The sequence below is a fragment of the Chlamydotis macqueenii genome, chromosome 1 (genome assembly GCF_036417535.1).
Source record: "Chlamydotis macqueenii isolate bChlMac1 chromosome 1, bChlMac1.mat, whole genome shotgun sequence".
Taxonomy (NCBI): Eukaryota; Metazoa; Chordata; class Aves; order Otidiformes; family Otididae; genus Chlamydotis; species Chlamydotis macqueenii.
The window spans coordinates 211182746-211203794 of record NC_141556.1 but is presented as its reverse complement, the minus strand read 5'-3'; the positions used below and the strand labels follow the sequence as shown (position 1 = coordinate 211203794).

The 21049-nt window shown below is 41.4% G+C and overlaps 1 protein-coding gene across 2 annotated transcripts in view; it reads right to left on the bottom strand.

The window, feature by feature from the left end:
• Window positions 1–21049, bottom strand: part of TENM4 (teneurin transmembrane protein 4) — a 607238-nt gene that overhangs the window by 342034 nt on the left and 244155 nt on the right. For both annotated transcript variants that reach the window (XM_086739706.1, XM_086739707.1), the window contains exons 4-5: window positions 12083–12371; window positions 7554–7823 (exon numbers count right to left, since the gene is read on the bottom strand). In XM_086739706.1, the coding sequence (XP_086595832.1) occupies window positions 7554–7823; window positions 12083–12305 (493 nt within the window). In that variant the 5' untranslated portion in view covers window positions 12306–12371. The remainder of the gene's footprint in view (window positions 1–7553; window positions 7824–12082; window positions 12372–21049) is intronic.

Below are 21049 nucleotides of genomic sequence, written 5' to 3'. Positions count from 1 at the left end.
GTTGGATCACAAGTAAGGAAGATGTAATGGCCTTCAAGGGAGCCATTTTTCAGTGGAGAATGTAGCATTTGGGATGGCCATGTAGCTAAAGTCTCCTTTTTAGGACTAATATTCTTCATAGGAATATTAGTATCTTTATGGTTGGAGAGCCTGAAGGCACATTCCTTCCCCTGACCTTCACATTTCAAGTGATCACCACATCTCTGAATATCTCTATCAGGCAGCTTCAATAGGTTTCAATATTCAAGCCATCCCCATGTAGTGGAGAATTGCTTGCAAATCCTCCCTGGAAAGGAGCAGCAAAAGAGCTTTGAGGAGCTGAAACAAGGAAAATTCCCTTCTAGATCTGCTACTTATTTTGGTAGTTCCTCACTAACTTCTGCAATCGATGACAGATCTTTAGTGATAAGAGTTCTGGCTATTTTTTATTTCAATCTGAAACATCTTGTTAATATTAAAGTTACAACTGATAGGAGGCAAGTGAAAGATGACAACCAGCAGATGTTTGATCTTGACCAGGTAATTCTAATTTATCCTTGTCTTTCCCTACTCAAAAGGCATGAGAGAACCTTAATAAAGTATAGTTCATAGCACATTCCTTTCTTATTATTATTTATTACTAAGATTTTTTTTTTAAATATCTTTTCTGAATTCTCCTTGGTCTAAGTATCACATTTTTGCCTACATAGTTTGCAGAAGAAGCATGTCTGAAGCACACACTCATTTACTGGAAGTACTTTGTAATGCAGTGTTTAATTCAAAGGAGGAAAAAAAAAAGGTGATGCTGCTGCAGCCACGGTAACAATATAACAATAGAGTGTATGAAGCTTGAAAGGAAAGTACTCAGCAAAACATGGTAATAAAAAGAAAAGTCACCATGGATTATCAACTGAGGTATTAACAAATAATTTGTAATGCTAAGATTACGCAGTAATTCTGGCACTGCTAATCGCATTGATATACTGAATTGTATTTTGGGCCAGTGATTTGGGTCAACATGATTTGGGAAACAGGAAGGTGAATGTAAAGAAGATTGAGTAAAAATTCTTCCTCTGCAGAGATTCAGAGTTATTTAGGAGAGCCTTGCAAGGCCTCTGGTAGCAAGCATAGACAGCGTTAGGAGATGAGCTCTGGACAACCAGAGGGAACAAGAAAAATACACAGAAATAATTACCGTTTGCCTATAGCTCCCCTAGCTATTGTAAAACAGCTCTGAAGAGAAAATATTTGGGAAAAGCTGATTAAATTCTGGAGCGCACAGCTTGATCATCGGGGCAGCTTTCTGATTTAGTAAGAAGCTAAAATGTATACAAGAAACCGAGCGAGAAACAGCGTGTTGTGGTGTGTTTAACCAAGAGCCCTGGGATTTATACCACGCTGGTGTGCTGAGTATTTTGCAAAAACGACTAGTTACCACCACACACCTAGGACCTGATCTAACACTGCTGATGGCAACGGGAGTATTCAGAGGCTCCAGTGAGGCCTGTATCAGGCACCACTGAATAACTGAAAGCATTAGTTAGATTTCTTAACTACCCAGGAGAAATAAAATTATATCATTTCTGCGGTGTTCCTTGTTTGAAAGACCTGTCTTTCATTATTTCCTGCTGTAATGTACCCCTGTGTTTCTTAATATCTTCTATAAGCATTCAATTCTATTGAGTCCTAATTTCCTATGCAGTTTCTTAAGCACTCCTTCCAGCAGCAGTAATGGCTTAAGCACTGTGGAAGCAGAAAGTGTGGCGGTTACTGCAAGAAATGCTCTTTAAATCATGTATTATGTCAATTAAAATGGCTAAGAGTTGGGTCTGTGATGGTAGAGCAGGCAGAGCTATCATGTATGCTTTCCAGCTCCTGATTGCTAGTATGCGTCAGATTTACAAAAAAGCTATGAGAATTTTCCAGAAAGACAATTTATTTGATGGGAAAGTAAAAGTTAACAGCAAAATATTCACTACTTTTCCGGTCAAGTTGGTAAGGCTTGGAGAGCAGGTTAGGATATTGGGCTGGCTGTTGGCTTGACAGTTTTAAAGCTCATTTAGATGGATCCCAGAACCATAGTGACTAAAAGAAAAAATATTCCCCTCTGTAGGATGTGGGTCCAGCAATGCAAAATGAATTGATGCTCTTAATATGTGAGTGTCTGTATTGCTCTAGTCATCATACCACTTTTGGCACTAATCGGTGATTTCAGAGGTGAAGCCACAGACAAATGGATCTTGAGATCAAACTGCTCTTCTGAAGCAGAGGTGACCAACAGTTGCATGGTGGAAGGGCTAGGGCTGATCCAGTTCATTGTCAAATGGGAGATTTGAGTCCGACAGTGCCGTTCTCATTCCTTTCACACATGTGAAATGCATGCAGAATTGTTTGCAAGAAGACAAGTTTCCTACATATTTTTTAATTATTAAGAAGAAAATTATGATGAACTCGACTCTGCCACACAGTACAATTTGTCAGCAATGGTCTTGCAGCCTGAATTTTGGCTTTCAGGGTGGTTAGATCTGAAATTTTAGTTCATGTCTACCACTCTCTCACTCTGCTAGATAAGAAAACTCCACACTTCAGCAACACTTCTGCTGTAAGGATTCCTTTACACAATATATCACAGCTGAGCATCTCCAGCTCAGTTGAACTGTCTCAATCTGGTGTTATTCATCCTGCCTGTGAGATCTTTCTGGCCTCTTGATACTGCCCACATTCTTCCCAAGAGGAGATGACCACAGAGAGAAACATCAGCTCCACTCTGCACATGTACACAGCATTAATTACTGCTGACTTGTCCTGCTACTGAAGAAATCTTCTCCTCTCTCCTGCTCCTTCTCATATTTAATCATCTACATGCCTTGGTGGAAATTAACACTAAGACCAGATTAAAACTAAAAGGAATTGTTAATTTGCCTCAACTTCTTTGGAACAGCCAAAAGTTGAACTGTATTTTTTTTTTTTTGAAAAGGGCTAAAACTCCACTTTCACAAAGACAAATGTTAAAAAATGCAGTTGGCACAGGTCTACAGTAATCCTGCAGTGACTGTGCTGCATAGACCAGTAAGCTCTTTATCACATTGAAGGCAGAGAAAAAATTGGGGTTCTTTTTGTGGGGAGGGATTCTATATGTGAGTATCTACTTTTTCTGCTCATCTCTCATATTTGTACCTATCCAGGGAGTACCAGCATGATTTGTAACAGTCTGGGCAGATCTGGGGCAAGATCTCACTTCAGACCCAAAGGAAATATTCAGAGCCTGTTTCATGGGTGCTTACACACAAACACTCTCCATTCCTACATCTGTTAGGAATGCCCTAGGCCACACAAAAACCTGAGGTGCTCAAAGCTCAGTCTGACCAGTCCTGCGAGGCCCTGAAGTCAAAGAAAGCTCAGCAATGCTTCAAACAATGGAAACTGGAGAAAGAGGGAGGCTCATCCATCCAATCTAGACCAGCTATTTCTTAGCAGCTATTTTTCTAGTTTACACTTAAAAACTTTTAGCACTGGAGTTCCCCCTCCTCTGACTGTCTTTTCCAGTGTCTAACTGCCTACAAACCATTTACAAGGAGCGGAGGATCTAGGTGGCTTTGTTCAGCTCAGAGAAGAGATGGCTAAAGGGAGATCTAGCTGCTGCCTTTTAGCTATTTTAGGTGTGGGGATATACTGAAGATGGAATCAGACTGTTGCTCGGTGAGCGGACAGGAGGCAATGTACATGAGTTGGGCAGTGGAAATGCTGTCTAGCTCTTAGGAGAAGAGTTGTTCATTACAAGCATGGTCAGCACAAGAACCAGGGTGTAGAGGTTGTGGCCTCTCCATCCTGGGAGATACTCAAAAGTGTAACTGAGCAACCTGATCTGACCTCAAAGTTAGCCCTGCTTTAGGCAGTGGACTGGACCAGAGACCTTCAGCGATGCCTTCCAACATAAATTATTCTGCGGTACTGTATTTTTATGGTGATGTCTTTATGATTACAAGTATTTTGCTTTTAGTATGTGACTGAATTGCTGGAAAATAAGTCAATTTTTGGAAGACTATTACCTTGTTCTCTTTCATTGTGCTCCTCTCTATATTAAACAATTGCTGGCTCAGTACAAGGCCTGCTTAGGGTTACCTAAGGTAACGCCAGTTAACTCCAGGCTCAGATCCAAATGACCACTTCAGGAACTTCTTTTGCTTGAATCAGTCTTGCTGGGAAGCAGTGTGAACTAGTAGAGGAAAGAGGTTTTCCTAAATTCATCTCTAGACTTCCAGGAACCAAACTCCTCCCTGTACATGGGTCTGAACTGTTAATGGGAGGTCATAATTTCAGCTTAGCCTAGATGGTCATGCTGCAGAGCAACCCTTGAGCTGCATGAAGTGCCTGCTACATTAGCAGCACAGAGTAAGTGCATTATCACCAGAAAAGGTGCAGTAACTTGAGTTGTCCCCGCTGTCCCTTTACTCTGCAGAGTGACCATCCAGGTCCAGCGAAAAGCACTGCCCAATGGAGGGGAAGCTGTTGGGGCTGCCTGGGTGTGCAGGATATGAACTCAGGGCAACGCCAGAGTTATAACTCTGCGGTGAAAACAAACTCTTCACCTAGTAAAAGTATTCAACCTCCTGTAAAGCCTGGGAATAGTTTAGATAAAGCAACGCACGGCTTTTGATGCCAGCTGCCTGTGCAAGTGATTTATGGGCTGTAATATGCCATGGAACCAGAACCCTTCATCAGTTTCTGTAAAGACAGAGGGGTGGATTGTGGCTGCCCTTACTGAGCAGTGTATCTGTTCTTTCAAAGCATCACCACTGCCGAAATAAAAGCAAACCTACTCTTCAAGGGAGCCAGAGCTCTCATTTTCTAAGAACACAGTAAATGTCTCGGTAGAATCGTGCTTCGACAGCTTTGGATTTACAAACATCAGAAGTAAATTCTGATTATTTATTTTGGATAAATAATGAACAGCATAAAAATCGCTGACGTTAACCTTCATTGGAAAAGTTGGTTTAATGGGCCCCATAAAATCTTCTATTGATGGCAGGTTCATAAAGCTCCATATTGACTTCAGCTAAAGGCTATAACTTCTATCAATACTGTCAACAATTAATATTGACTAATAAAGGTATCCTGTAAACTGAGTCATGGCATTATGTTACTTTATGCTGCCATTAGCAAAATTTCATGTCTTCTTCAAGATATTTCTCCTATAAATCTGGGATTTCTCAAAATAGCCTGCGTGATAGCTAGCAGCGGAGAGCCCAGAGTAACACTGCTTCTGTGCAGAGGGAGGAAACATGGAGCAACCTTTGCGTTTGCTAGACAAAGCTTCTGAGAGGATCTCAGGTTTCATTTGCTCCAAGAGCAGATTTTGGGTTGTGAGGGGTTTGTATGCAAAAGTTTCTCACACTTTTATCTGTGGCATGCAACTACAAAATGAAAATGTCCGTGTTTTGTGTACAGTTAAGACTTGTCCCTAGTCCTTCTTCTCTTCCTCCCTTCCAACCTTTGTTTGGATACCTTTATACCATCAATTCAACTGCAATCCCTATATTGAAATGATATGTCTTTCTCTCAGCTATGGACTAGGTTTCTTTGACCTGGACCTGGCTGATGTCCCTGTTGTCTTTTCAAGGAAGTCTAAGCATCAGCTGAAGCTCCTCAACAGCACGGTTTGGATCATAATATCCCTTGAGTTCCAGCACCTCTTTTTTTTTTTCTGTCAATATGAACAATACAATTACATACTGGACACCACTGGTATCTGGATTTTATTTATACTACACAGACTTTGTATTTTTGAGTATGATATAGCCTTTCTCATGCAAAGCACTCAACATCTAAGACTGCAAATGCCTAGGGTCAAAAAAAAAACCTCTTACATTTGTACAGCACTTAAAAAACCTGCAGGTATGTTCTCTACCTTTCTGTCTTCCCTTTTCCAGTTGCGATGAAATGGTGGTTGAACAAATGTTTAGTGTGTCATTAAATTTAAGGGAAGAGGAATTGGAGGTTGTCTCAGTCCTGACATGAGTACTACTGCCTCTGTTATTAATTTCAGTAAAGCCTTTCAAGGGATGTGCTGTTGCTAATGTGTCATTGCTAACATAATTTCATTTGTAAGTGATCTGTACGTAAAAAGTTCCATTTGCACAGGTAGAGATAGCATTATGGAAATCAGTGAAAAAGATGCCAGAAGCTAATGTAATTCTTCTCTCTTAAGACAAAAAAAAAAAAAAGACTAAAATTCTGTACTTTGCTTTTCTTAGTAAGTGTGGAAAGAAAAACGCATGGGATAGGATCACAGCTGCTCATACACCACATGGAAAGCACAAGAGAGAGCTTTGGATACAGGAGAACGGGATGGAAGTGCAAGGTGTTTGCTTTTGGTTGTTTCCTAGCGGTTCCCTGGGAGTGTATAAAACTCTAACTGACCCTGATAATCCCTCTGGTTTTTGATCAAAACACAAGGCTTGGAAGGAAAACAACATAATCTGGCATTGTGTGTCTGCCTGTCCTAACAAGTGCAGCCCTGTAAGACAGTACACTGAGAAACTTAAAAAAATATTGTAAAGATAATTTTAAAAGATTCTTCTGTACATCCTTTAAATAGAAGGCCATTTATCTTTGAACTTTGCCTAATGTATCATTATCTCTGAGCAGAAACTTAATAAGCTTCTACTGTAATTTTGTTGGAGTTAAACATAAAATCATGTGGGTGGTATATGTCTCACCGTGTCATGGCTTCTCAAAGAAAAGTTATCATCATTTGTCACCATAATACTGTGGCAAAAAGCACAAAGAGAACAAGCAATACAGTCATTTCACATCAGCTTTCTGCGCTGAGCTCCAGCTCCCGATGACTTGCGTGCGGCGGCTATATTAAGCAGCAGTCTGTGCCATAATTGAATTAAAGGTGCAAAGGCATACAGGGCTGTGTGAACCCCCAGGTCAAGCTGCAATTGAATCAAAACCTTCTCTCCTTCCTACACTGCCTGGCAGAACTGCTGACCAAAAGGTTCGCAGACCTACAAAACACATGCAAGAGTCCTCGCAGCTGGGGACAGAAAGTTACAGAGATAAAAAATCTGTGACCTTCAGCTTTTATTTCGCATGAAGAAAAAGGCTTCTAAAAATATTTCACCATCGTTTTCCTTCAGAGAGCAGTCAGCCAATTTACATAAATGAAACGGCTCCTGTCAAGGAACCAGCAAGGAAAAGAAGGAAATTATCTGCCCCGAAAATCAGTAGCAAAGATAAGAGCAGCATCGGCCAGGAGAGGGGAGATTTAAATGCTTTTTGTCTGAAAGGTCGCTATGAAAAGCAGAGAGAGTATTACAGCCACTTAATGATCTCTGTCACTGTGATAAACAAGTAGGAGCTTCTCCAGCAGTTTATTAACAAACACTCTGTAGGACAGTACAAAAGGCCACGACATGGGGCTATTAGAAGAGTGTTTTCACTGAGTCTGATAAAAAAACCCAAAAAAAAACTCAACACAAAACCTAAGGAAGATTAAGATGGAGTGGTAAGAAGAGGCATTCCTTGTAGAGCTCGAGGCTGACACCGCATGCGCTGTCACCACTTACCAGTTTCAGTATTCTCGTGCTCCGTGTCGGTAAGGGTGAGGTTGGAGTTGGCCCGGCTCGACAAGCAGGAGCTGCGTCCGGACTTGGGGTTGCGTCCCCAGAGCCTCACCGGGTGCTCGGGTGACATGACCACGTCTGCCTCCGTGTCGGCATCCGAGCCGGCGCTGATGGAGTAGCCGCAGTGAGGCAGCCCGATATCAGTCCGGTACAAAGTCCCATGTGTGGGTGTCACGTCTTCAAGACCCAGCTCTCGCAAGGAGAAGTTGGCTCCTGGGGGAAAATACAGCAGCCTGGTTACTCTTTAATAGACTACAAAATAGCACAAATCAATGGCAGAACCATTCCTCCTCTGTCTTCCAGTGAGGCACAGTAGCTCCTAAATCCTAACATCGTACCAAAGATTCCCCTGTTCCATGGTCTTGCTTAGTGTGAGGCCAAGACCAAAAATGAGTTTGATGTCTGCTTCTGGAACCTGACAAAAACTCAGGGCGCGTTCAATGAAATAATCTAATTTGAAAGCAAATACAGGTGGAGAAATAGTGGAATTCTTTAGGAGAGGCAAAAAGCAATCTTCTTGGGAGAAAAGCAAAATGAGGCATGCAATGATCAAAAGTCCCACCATACACCTGGCATCTCTACTACAATAGGAAATTTGAGTGAGTTCTGCTCGTTGAAATCCCTGAAATTACATACTGGGGATTTAAATTTCCTTTGGCAATCTCACTTTCCCATTGCTGACCACTCACACCTTGACTCCGTTTAGCTATTCATTCAGATACAGTCACAGCAGAGGTTATTTGGCTGCAAATAGACACAATTGTTTAGCTGACTAAAAATACAACCTGAAAAATGACTCCTGAGTTCACATCCAGTTACCTGCAGAGCTTCAAAATCAGACCAAATCGATGTGAATGAGGCTTCAAATATTAGCACATTTTGTTCGGAATGTTGCACGAGGAGGCTGGGGAGAGCAATTAGTTGCTCTATTTTAATCCACATTTATTTATTCATGCATGCCTTTATTTTCCAGCCCTGAATGTCTTCAAAAGACTTTGGCCACCCGTGAATGCCTTTAGCTACACCATGCATTTAGACGGCACAATGCACCCTGGCTCCTGTAACGTTACGCCTTGATCGGATGGATTACGGAACTTTATCTATAGCCAATAGGAGACATCAGGCCCTGGATCATGGCCAAATACCAACACTGGTGATCAAATTCAGTCTAGCTGGCTTTTTCCCATTATTTCAATATGTAAATCCCCTGCAATAAAAAAAAAGAGGTGGAACCTGCCAAATCTATGCACAGACTCAATTTTAGAGCGGTGTTTGCAGCTCAGATGTTTTTCAACAAGATAAATCTAAGTGCATGATCTCCAGGAAAGTTCAGGCCCAAACCTAGCTTTGAACAGTGAAGTTCATATCTACCCATTATTGAAATCTGTTCATCGGGTCTGGACCTCAAGGTTGTGTCCAAAACTGAGTTATGATTCTCTCCCTGATCAAAACCACACAAGCATGTGGCTCTCCTCACATTTCCATTTGTTGATGTTAAACATCACATGGTGGAAAACATGTATCCAACAGAAACAGTCAGATTTCCACTTTCTGGTTTCATGCTTGTGGAAACACCCTGGCTTGTCCTTGAGCCCTGCTGCATGGGGAAGGTCTCGTCAGCTGGCCTCCAAGTAGATGTAGTGAAATATTACTACACTTTTTCATTCAGTTGACTTTGCTCCTCATAGTGAACAGAGAGATGTTTGAATGCAAGGTGAATAACGAGACCAGACAAGATTTCCATGTAAAGTTCAGAGAAGGAACTGTTTGACGTCAGGAGGAAATAACCATGGTTCGGCTGGTTACCCAGTTACAGCTGATAACCCTCAAACTATATAAAGCATTCATGAACTTCACACCTTTTAATTGACCGAACAAGATTAAAACTTCCAGGCAGAGTAGACAGATAAGGTTGCTTGGGGTTCACACCTCTGTCAAATCCTAGGGCCTTGCTCAGGGAGCACAGTGCAGGCTTGTGGCAAATTAATCCATTTCACTTGACTGCAAAGTGATCTGAGAGAGTGTCCTCTACCAGTCCACATCATGAGGCAGCAAATGAACTTGACCTAAGTTATAAATGCAAGGAACCAGTATCTCTCCAGAGACTTCGCTCGTGTCTTCCAGTTTTGACTTTTGTGCAAGGCCAGATGGCTTTTAAATCATCCTCCATGCAGTACTGGAGAACATCATCTTTTGGTTTTGCTTGCACATTTGAGTCACTGATGGAGAGTTTCACCTTCTTCTGAAACAAGCCATGCTCAACATCATCTGACACGTCAATGTGCAGCGTGACTGATGCTCTCCAGTAACAGCAGCTCATAAATTATGAAAAATGACTGCTACAATTAACTGAAAATCAAATTTATTTGCAATAAACAGCAGGAGATGCATTGATTTTCATATTCTATGCTCGCTGTTGCCTTTTAAGCTGGAAGAAGTCAAGTCAATAAAAGGAAGATAATAAATATCTGAGACTTTTTAATTCAGATCTGGTCTATTTTTTCCTCTGCTGATTTGCACGTTTGCTGGCACTCTCACTCTAGCTAAAATCATTTAAATGCTGACTTGTTTATTTACTGAATTTATTTGGTCCATTTGAAATGTTTCCCTCCTCTGCCTTCTAAACCAATGCAGGAGAGAAATTCACTTTGCCTTGTTGATGTCACGCAAGTTAATAAGGCTTGGTTTCAGTTGGCATGAGCCCAAGCAGCACCACAAAGTGAGGGCCAGTTATGGCTTTCTGCCAGTGGAAAATGTAGCACAGAAATTCTAGGATTATTGTTAACACTCTTCAGGCCAGTCTTGGGTCTCTCAGGATAAAGTGGGAGAAAATTATAAATTGAAAAATCTGTGGGTGATATATCAGAAGTAAAACTGGTGCCCTGACGTGATTAATCTTAACTTATTCTCAATTAATTTCAGCCACTTAGACTGGTGGTTTTTACTATTTCTCTGTACCCTATAAAATTTTCTTAGGGAAATATGAACTTGTGCATAGTAAATTTATACTCCCCGTCGACAGACTGGCTTTTCTTATTCATCTTTTGTGGTCTTCTTAGGAGAAGTCCATGGACCTGCATGGCCTTGTAGACCCTCGGGCTGAAAACCGCTGACCTGTACTAATTCACATCTATCCTGCATGGTGAATATATTGTATGAAGTGAGCAAACTCAATGACCTAAAAGGTTTCCTTTCCTTTATAACTTCGTAGATTCCTTAGAGGGGATGAAGTACTTCAGAGTTGCTACGAGGGAAACTCTTCTTATGATTGCAAAGTATTACTTACAACATCTATTGTCCCTTTTGTTAATTATTGTCTGTTGCAGTTATTCTGAGGTACAAACACCAAAACCATGTGCACAAAGATACCTCTACAAGTCATTTGCCTTGTGCATCCTTTAAAGATGAGTCTTGCACCAAAACCACAACCGCATGGTGTCTGAAGAGTGAAATTAAGCAGCCCCCAAGTTAAACGAGTCAGTGGTATGCATTCCCTTTGGGGAATCGGCTTCTCCAAACTGCAGAGGGTGCGCTCAGAGCAGTCTGGGTCAGCTGTTTTATGCTCGTTGTCTGGAATGCTGCCTACTGCATTTGGCTCGCTTTGCCATTTTATGCTTTTCTTGATGGACTTCTAAAAATAATTTATGTGAAGCCTTGCTTGGTTTCTGAACTAAGTCACTTGTATCTCTATGGAAAAATGAAGATGAGGCTGTAGCAGGGGCCAGAAATCTGCCTCACGTAGGCAACAGCAGCAGTGAAAATATAACTGCACTGACTTCAGGCTAGCAATAAAAAGGAGAATATCTGGAATCTCTATTAGGACGGTGGAGCCCTTGCTGACCAGTGAACCTCTAACTCCTGTGACCCAGATTCACCAAATGGAGTCCTAAAAGTTGTTCTTTACCCTTCGTCTAATACTGGAGCATGTCCCCATCTCAAACCTATAGCCTGTAGGCCATGCAATGTGCTGAGGATGGTTCATTCCATCTACAGCCCAGTTGCCTTTCTTCTTCCAGGCTTCTTGGGTTTTGCCACAGCCTAGATGGATAGTGTGGACAGTGGCACTCTCCTCTAGTCGCCTTCTGCCTTGTTGACATCCTTCATGAGAAAGCAGGCTCACGACATAGTGAAAAGGTCTCCTGAGCAGGAAGGGACTTTCCACACTATGTCAGCGTGTGCACAGGAAGTCTGGTCTCATGGTGGGAGGTGGTACAGGGCTATTGGAGGCAGAAAGACTAAGACACAGAAAATGTGTCTTAGTAGACACTAATGACCACAGGCTAGTGGTATCCCACCGGAGGACATAGTTTTGCACACATCCCACCTCTGTGCAATACAATGAAGATGTTCCTTGCTGCTCTCCTTCCTTGTATCTTGCTTTTGGCCTCAGAGTTCTTCAAAGGTAGTCTCCCACCCAGCCCCAGCTAATTAACTCATGCTGCTTGCAGCAGCGTCTGCTGACACATACTCACCTGCTCGACAGAATTCATCGGCCTCCTGGTGCACCATGTCTTTGACCCGATTGCTGTAGGTCAATCTGGAGTCTTGGTCATAAGCCTTCAGGGTCTCGCTGGAGCTGTAGGACTTTTGGGGTACCTTGCTGTCCTCACTCTCAGCTGAAGAGCTGGTGTAGCGGCGCTCAGTGTCGCGACGCCGAGTCAGAGATCGATACGGTTTCCTTTCTTTTACATCCATGGCACCCTTGTCTGAGTATTCAACATTAAAATAACGACGTTTGTGTGGTGTTCAGATTGGAATAACCTGAAAGAGAGTATAAGAGAAATAGGATCCAGGTTCACACCTTTGGGTGCCTAAAGGCTAATTTGCCTTCTTTGTACATTTTTGCAATGAACAAAAGAGAGGTTACTTAATGGACTGCAGGAAAACCCTCTTAGAACAATTACCGACGGAAAGCACATGTCGATTATGTGTGAGTCATTTAATAATTACCACAGCTGGCGGGACACATACATGCAGCCACCTGCACCTGTCTGAACTGGGCATGTACTTGGTGATTTCAAACCAATTGTGATTTTCTGTGTCTTCTTTCCATGGGAAGTGATTCAGACACCTCCAGGAGGCACGTATTCGGTATCTCAGTCACCTAATCTCTGGGAAATCAGGCCATGCTGAAACATCTCTGTTTGGGCAGCTAGAAGACTGTAGAAAAATACTATCCTACAGTTTTCAAAGTGTTTTGATAGATTGTGGGCTTAGAGAAGAAATGAACAAAAGGATAAGAGACAATGTAAGAAGGCAAGTGGGAAGGGAGAGTTGAGAATGTGTAAATAAATGACAGAGCTCTGCATCACGTAACAGTATGGTCTGAGATTTATGTCTGTGGGAAAATCACTGTATATATGCACTGATATGCAAGCATACATACCTACACACAAAGAAAATTGGTATCAGAAATAAAACATTAAAAACAATTAAAAGTGTTTTTGTCAAAATAATTAATAAATTGTCTTTTCACTTTAAGTTTATTAAATGCAACAGAAGGCACAGGAAACAAAAAGTCAATGACTTGCAACAAGATGGTAAAACATGTTTTTGAATACTTAAACATGTTTATGAGGAAAAACACTGGTAAAACCCACAAACCAAACACTGAAATCTGTAATTACAGGCTGAGTTTCTCAGGAACCAAGTCCCCCTGACCTCTAAAGATCAGAAATTGCATTTCTAAATGCCACACCAGGATATTATTGTTTGCTATCAGTACTTAAAAACAGAATGGAAGAGGATCAAAAACCACCTATCAGCCCTTGGTCTTTTTCTTAGCAAATAGGTATGGAAATGCATTGGCAAGGACTGAATCACATTCTGTTGGCATTTCTCTCTTGAAAGGCTAAATTCTGAACATACTAATGAAATCTTACTCCTCTACGACTCTTAGACCCCAGCCTTGCTTCAGAGGCTGTGTGCTGGATTTGTGTTGCAGCACAACACAACTACGGTGCAGTAGTTGAGGGTGGATGCACTGTGAGATTTGCAGGCCGATTTAAAGGGATGTGGTGTAATGTAGCATTTCTGGCTCTCAAAATGATGAGAACTAAGCTTGAAGACAACATTTTATTATGAATTCCTCATGGCCAAGCTGTCTGGCACAAGCATAACTAAGCAAATTCTTGAGTCGAGGAGAGACTGAAGGAGGAAGCAAGAGCTGATTGTGAGATAACCTTGCAATCAGGGAAAGAAAAAGGGAGTCCCACTCCTATTTCTTTAATTCTGCCTTTACTGAGACTGCTTTGTGGGTTTTGTCCCTTTAACCTCCAAAATGAACTTCGCAATCACAGAACCCAATTCCAACGGCTTGTACGGTTTCTGTGGCACGCTTCCCCAAAATTAAGACACTACTTTAAAAAAAAATCCACTTAATTCTCTCCCAGTCTATTTCAGTGATGGCAGCAGACCAAATTCACACTTCCTATTTGTCAGCAAAATGCATACATTGAACACAAATGGAAGGATGGAGGGCAGGTTCTTATAATTGGGCTTTACATCCACAGAGATCTGAGCAACTCTTTAATTTTAAACGTGTGTTTAAACCTGCTGAACTCACTGACTTAAACTCATTCATGAACTATGTAAGTTCAATACAGTGAATGCAAATGAGCTTACTCACTGGCCAAAATTTACACACATTAAATATTTTGCAGAGTAAGGACCTGATAGATGCAAAACCCAAGGCCTGAATGTAGAAGGAATAGGGAAAGAACTGGTATTATGTTGAGGATTGGTTTAAGACAGTAATAGTGTAGAAGAGATCTACCAAATATTGGTAGATATTTTGCTGCATTGAGTCAAAGATATTGGTACCTTCACACTGGAGAGAGGTAAAAGGAATAGAGCATCTGATTGCTTTTCAGTACATTGTCTTCCTCCCTCAAAAAAAAACAAAGCTTTTTTTTGGCTTGAAAAATTGTGACCTTTTTTTGCAATTGTTATTGAATTGGTTTGTCTCCTTTATACCATCTCTGTTCATGTGAAATCCTCAAAAGGAGCAGGTTTGTTACATCTTTTAATAAAATACCTTAAAACAGGCTCCTTCACAACGATTCTGTAGAGCTGTTCTAATCAACACTGAAATTGTGGTTTATTGTCATGGGGGACGGACACGGCAAAATGTGAGTGAGGAGCAGTTGCTATATTCTATAAGAAATGAGGTGGCTTCTATCTGCTTACGAGCATTTCAGCAGTTCCGACCAAGGGCCAGTCCTTTAAAAACCCGCCAGCAGGAGAGGCACACGTGCCAAGAAAACCTTTCTGCACAGTTAGAGCCACAAGATACAAACAGGGTCTGTAATTACCATTAGTAACCTTGCAACTTAGGAAATGGCCAAAAAACCATCAGGAAATTGACTGAACTCCCACCAGATGAAGGTTTTTCTTTTTGTAAAGAAAGGTGCTGAAAAACTGAAATTCCTCCTACAGTTCATCAAAAATAGCCCCGTAAATTTGCACCACTCACGTACACATTCCTCTATAACAGTGCTTCAATTCCCAATTAATTCGTGCCTTTATAAATTTATCTCTCCTCAGCCCTTTCTTTCTCTCTCTCTCACTACTTGTAAGGAGACACTTTTCAACTAGAAAGGTCACCCCCAAAACACATAATGAAGATTTTTTTTTTTTTTTAAAGAAGGAACTGTTGCATTTAATGGACTTAAGTAAGTTTCCAGCACCTCTCCATGGACATGCAGTTCTTGTCATCTCATTTTTATGGCCCAGTTCCCAGATGGTTTAGATACCTTGCCTTCAATGGAGTTGTTTCATCAGGGAATTTGCCTCATAGTGTTTCTGTGATAGATTATTCTTTTTATCTGCTACTCCTTGTGTCTTGATTTCAATTCTGCTACAATTTCACCCGTGCCATCAACACCTCACATTTTTCCTGACTTCTCTGGCACACAGCGAATACAAAGACTCACGTTTGTCTCAGTTACACACGCAAACACCAGTTTCTTTCTGCCTCTAATTCATGATTGCTCCTCATAATTTTAAAAACTTCCATAAACTTGCTGGACCTAATATAAAAACCCCAAGGCTTCTAATATTGTCCTTTCCATCTCTTCACTCTTTCTCCTTCCATAAAATTATGAAAGCCTTCTGCTCTGAATATTTGGAAAGGACTTTCTTGTCCTATAATGCATTGTTTCTAGCTCACTTTGATTCTTGTCTGTACAACATACCAGATTTCACCTTCTTTTTTTTCCTCCAGGCCAATTATTGGCAATAGTCATTCTTATTTTTGTCAGCCCTCTGAGCATACAACCCCAGCTGAACCACAAGCTGGTTTGGAGTACAATTCATAACAGAATTCACGCTTCATAACAGAAGCGTCCTTCAGGCTTTAGTTACTCAACTCAGAAAAATCCCCCTGACCCCAGAAAGGGTTACCTGCATGCTAAAGCCTGTAAAATCAGACTCCTTGATGCAGTTATATTTTTCAGAGGTGTAGGACTCTTCTTGTATCCTTGCATACATGTCAAGAAGCAGAACAAAAAAATCAAGTTTCTAGTTCCGGTGCAGCAGTGCAGTAAAGGCAATGCTTATCTGCAGCTCTTTTTATTTTGCTTTTGCTTTAGTTGGCTCCAAAATAATCCTTTTTATTATGTTTTATCCTTTATAGCTATCCTCCTCATTCTCAGTTCTGTTCCTTTTTGTTACTCTTTGGAGCTTTGATTAACCACACCGGCTTTGTGCTGCAGAATCGCACTCAATGAATGGCACGGGGAATGAGTTATTTTCTGAGTCACCGCTCAAAAGACAAACTTCCATCAATCAAAAATCAGACAAGAGTGTGTGACACCACAAAGCGATATGCAAGGAGGTGCTTACAGCAAAAGGGACAGGTGGTCTTTGATAGCTGACTTACATTGCAGGTCACTAATCACAGAGATTAGCAGCAAGGTGATAGACAGCGCCTGTTCTGGATGGCAGCATGTCATACCATCCAATTTTCTGTCAAAATGTGAGGGTTTAAATAGAAGAGATAGCTTTATGTGTTTCCTCTATAGTTATGGCAACAAGGTGATGAGAAAGCTGGAAGAGCGAAATATCTTGTCTCTGTGAAAATGTGAGCGTGAATCCTGGTGGGTTGATTCGGTCCGCCTTTGTGCTGGGGGAAGCAAAGCGACTTCCCATAGTCGTTCGTTATCATCCACAAAACTACCTATGCAAAAATGGCATCGTCTCACTTGGCAGGGCCTGTTTTTTGTCTTCTTCAAGTAGATATTCTCATTCCACTGCTTAGGGCAATTTTTCTCCCTATTTTTTATTGCTGCTGCCCTTTGTAGAATGAGCACAGCCACAGAATACTGAGCATCAAGCTGAATTTTATTTTCCCTCCTTCAGGCACCACAAATCAAATCATTAAATAAGGTCTAATACTGATAAGTAGTGAGCAAGTATCCTTTTCTTCACTTTACAGAGGAAGGGATGAGGCATGGGAAGTCAAAGTGACCTGTTTAAGGTGGTACAAGAAGAAAGCGACAGAACTGAGAGCAAACTGTTGATCTCCTGGGCAAAGTCTGATATTGAGCCCTGGATTTTTTTTTGAGAATCAAGTAACATAAGCACAGCTGAGTATTTAATTTTTAAAAAATCTTGGCCAACTCATGTCTGAAATCTTTGTAAGAGAAGAGTAGTATGAACCTCAGGTATTATTAACAAGATGCTCTTTCATGTTTGGATAGCACCCTTCAATGAGGAAGACTGTGGAGGATGTGCAATTCCAGTTGTGCCTGACCAGTGAAATTCCATGGTGAATGATGAAAACCCCTCTCAGAGTCAGAAGACAGACAGTTTTTCACCACGTTGTATGCTAATCTCCAAAACACCAACAGAAACTGGGGTCAGACCAGCAATATTATTTGTGAAGTTAGCTCCAACTCTGTATCCTAAGCTCCAATCAAAGGTGTTGTGAGTTCAGATGCTTAAATGACTTTGTGACTGTGGTTATTAACATCCTACACCAAGTTATGTTATCACTTGATATTTAACATATGTTTTGAAACCATGCAATCCACTGTGACAGTCCCACCACACTGCCATGAGGCTGCAAATGCCTGGTTTGAAGCTCCATACTCTGGTCTCATGACACAAAACGTTGAACCTGGGAAATACTATTTGGTCATTTCCATTTGTCTAGAAAAATCTGTGATATTGCTTGCCATTGCACACCTGATCTAAAGCACAAAGCTGGCATAAATGTAGTGTTGAATGTTCTGATGTATTCAGGGGATATTTAGGCATGTACTTAGGAGTGATCCAAATCAAATTTGTATTGCCAGGTGATCAGAGACTGCAATGATCTGATCTTAGCAAATACACAACCATGGTTTAAACAGTGTGATGCTATTTACCAGATTTCTGGGAGATTCTTCCGAAACATAAGAGGCTTCTGTGTTTTTTATTAAACTTTAAGCTTCAGATTTATAACAGAGGTTCAGATCCCAGGAGGCCTTTGTGGGAAATAAATTAAGCTGTAGGTATAACATCCTCTCACATTTTTGGCAAAGCCTTTGGAAAGAAGCAGGCACAAGAGAGAATGAAGAGTTGAGTTAACACTACTTGGCTTCAACCCAGTACTCAAAGAAAGCAACAAAACCTCCCTTTTCTGGTCTCAACCACTAAGCCTTTCTTCTGCTGGTAAGAGACTGGCTAGGCAATTGGTAACGTCCTGTCCAAAAGATGTGGTTTGTGACCTTTTTGTAAATAAATCTAAAACTGCCATGAGCTGGAGGCCCAGAAAAGCTTGAAACAGTAGTTGAGATTTGAAGTATGGTGGGAAAGCATGAAGGGGGCTGGAATGTAATTACCTCAGCTATTTCTGGTTTGAAAACCCCCAAGTCTTCCCTCATGGGCTGCAGCCCTTAGTTTGTGCTAGGAGAAGATGTTGGGGCCAGAAGTTTAAAAAAGCTTTCAAATAGTTTTTGACTAATGTAAGGAGTTTGCAGCTGCAGTCATCAGAACCCTACTCTGGCTTCCCCCAGAATGGAAATTACTTTGGAAACAATCTTGGTTTTATATTGAAAGTCTATTTAGCCCTTCTTGGAAGTCATAGGTTTTCTTCAGAACCTCAATTTAATAGATAATGCATAAAGGTATTTAAATAATAAATGCCACAAGAGCCAGCCTGACAATGTAGACTGATTTAGGTTCAGCCTAAAAATTTCTCCTGAATCACTGTCAGACTCAAGGTTTAGGTGTGCAATGTGCCAGACATCCACAAACTGTGAAACCAACCTCTGTATCAGTAAGTCCTGGAGTGAGAAAGAGCTGGTGGCATCAAATGAAGGTAGTCACTGAATGAATCCCAGTAAAGCATTCCCATTCTTCCTCCATCACCCACCATCTGCTGATTTGGACTTTTACCTGGGATACAGGAGACCAAGATTTAAGTCCTTAATCTGCGTTGGAGAGGACAAAGTCTTGAATGTGTCTCAGACATCCCAGGTGAAAGCCCTTGGCATAAGCTTCCTCACTCTGCTCTGGAGAGTCTTTTTCCTCCAGAAAAGAAAACCAGAGTCTGTTTTGTCTTCTGAAAAGCAGCAAAATGTATTTGATAATCTCTAGTGATCTCCTAGACAATAAGAAAAGACTGCTACTAGGTTCACTCAAGGTGATAAAAAAGACTTCTTGTCTTGGGTAAGCTTTGTATCTAATTCTTAATGGTCTGCCATGGCCTACAGGGAGCTTTTATTATAAAATGGTGGCCCATATGAAAATGTAGCAGGAATCCCAAGACAATTCTCATGAAACCTTGTGTCATTCCGCCTCTTTATCCCATCATTTGGTAAGGGAATACTCACACCTAGATACTCTAGCTGTGTATCCCTGCTTCCCTGCCAAGCAAACCAAACACCATTACCCCTGTATGAACTCTATGCAATCACAGGCAATGTTTGCATTTTTGTGAGCTTCTGGGAATGATAGGAAGAAATAAAGGTTCTTATCTACATATATATATATATAAATATGTATACATAAAGCAGAACTAGGGATCTTTGTAAGGCATCAGAGGCCAGCTGAACATTCTTCTACACAGGAAAACTTTTTACAGGGTTGTGCTCAAACAGCTGACTATACTCAACAACTTCATGCCTGTTGTGTGTTAGGCAGTTGTGTCTAAGAGTTGAGCATCCTATGAAGAGCTCCTTAAATCATGCACAGGAGAACAATTGTACTGTATCGGACCAAAGGACCATCGAGCCCTGTATCGCCTCTCCCAGTGGTGTGTGCTGTGAAAGAGCAGAAGGGAAAAGTGGTTGGGAACAGTGATTTAAGGAGTGAGGTTGGTACTTCCCCTTGCTACATGTCCAGAAGCCTAGGGTTCAGCAAATTTTTTAGCTGGACTGGGTTTGACTGTCCTCCACGGACCTGTCCTCTGAGAGTTTGCTTAATTCCATTTAACATTTAAATACTTTTGGCCTTTGCAGCATCCTGTGAGCAGGCTCCCAATGTGATTATGTGTTGTGTGAAAAAGCACTTGTCTCCTTTAAACTCGCTGCCTGGCGTGCACAGGTCTTGTCTCTTCCATGGGGATATTGATGAGCTCACAGCCCTTTCCATAAGAACAAGGCTTTGAACTCAGACCCACTCTCAGACCTACCTTCTTTACCATTATTATTTGTTTTTTTCTGCTCTGACAGAAGAGAACCGAATAAGGGCTGGGAATCTTTTGTGAAAGAAGGCACGTCGTCCCGCCACTGCAGGCTCTAATCCTGCCTCTAAAAACATTGACACTGTCAAGAGTGGCTGTGTTTGCTGCAGGAAAGATAAAAAAGATAAAACTGTTGGTAGATAAAGTTTAAAGCATAAACCTTGTCATGTATCTGTATCCCTCAGTAAAAGTAGCGTGTTGGTGTGCATCTCATACGTGAAGCAGAGTTCAGAGCTCATCTCCTGTTCTGCACCCTTCAGATGCAGCCCAGTGTCTGAGCTGCTCACAGGGTGGCAGCTTAAATCGAAGGAGAGAAATATCTGAATTTTTAATTTCTTTTTTTAAGCTTGACTGTGAAAATAATAGAATAATAGTTTAAGCTTGCATTGGCTTTTACTGATGCAATTGCATGGCCAGGGATGCCACAGGCTCAACTGGATTTTCAGGAATATACTCAAAGTTGTGCTCAAAAAACATTGCTAGGAACAGATTCATCTATTTATTAGCACGATTTATATAGACACTCTGTAGAGCAACATGACAGAGAACTTCCTGCAGCAGAGAGAAGCTCTCACGCAAACAGGCAGGACAAACAACATAGGGAAAAGTGACTGCTACTGTCCCTCTTCTGCAGGCAAAGGCAAGTGTCTTGTCCGGGTCACAGGATTCAAGTAACCAACACCCAAAACTCCTGCAAGATTACTCACAAGGCCAATCTGTCCTTGTCTTACTACAGTATCATGTGTAAAATTGTCCCTGCTCTTGTTGC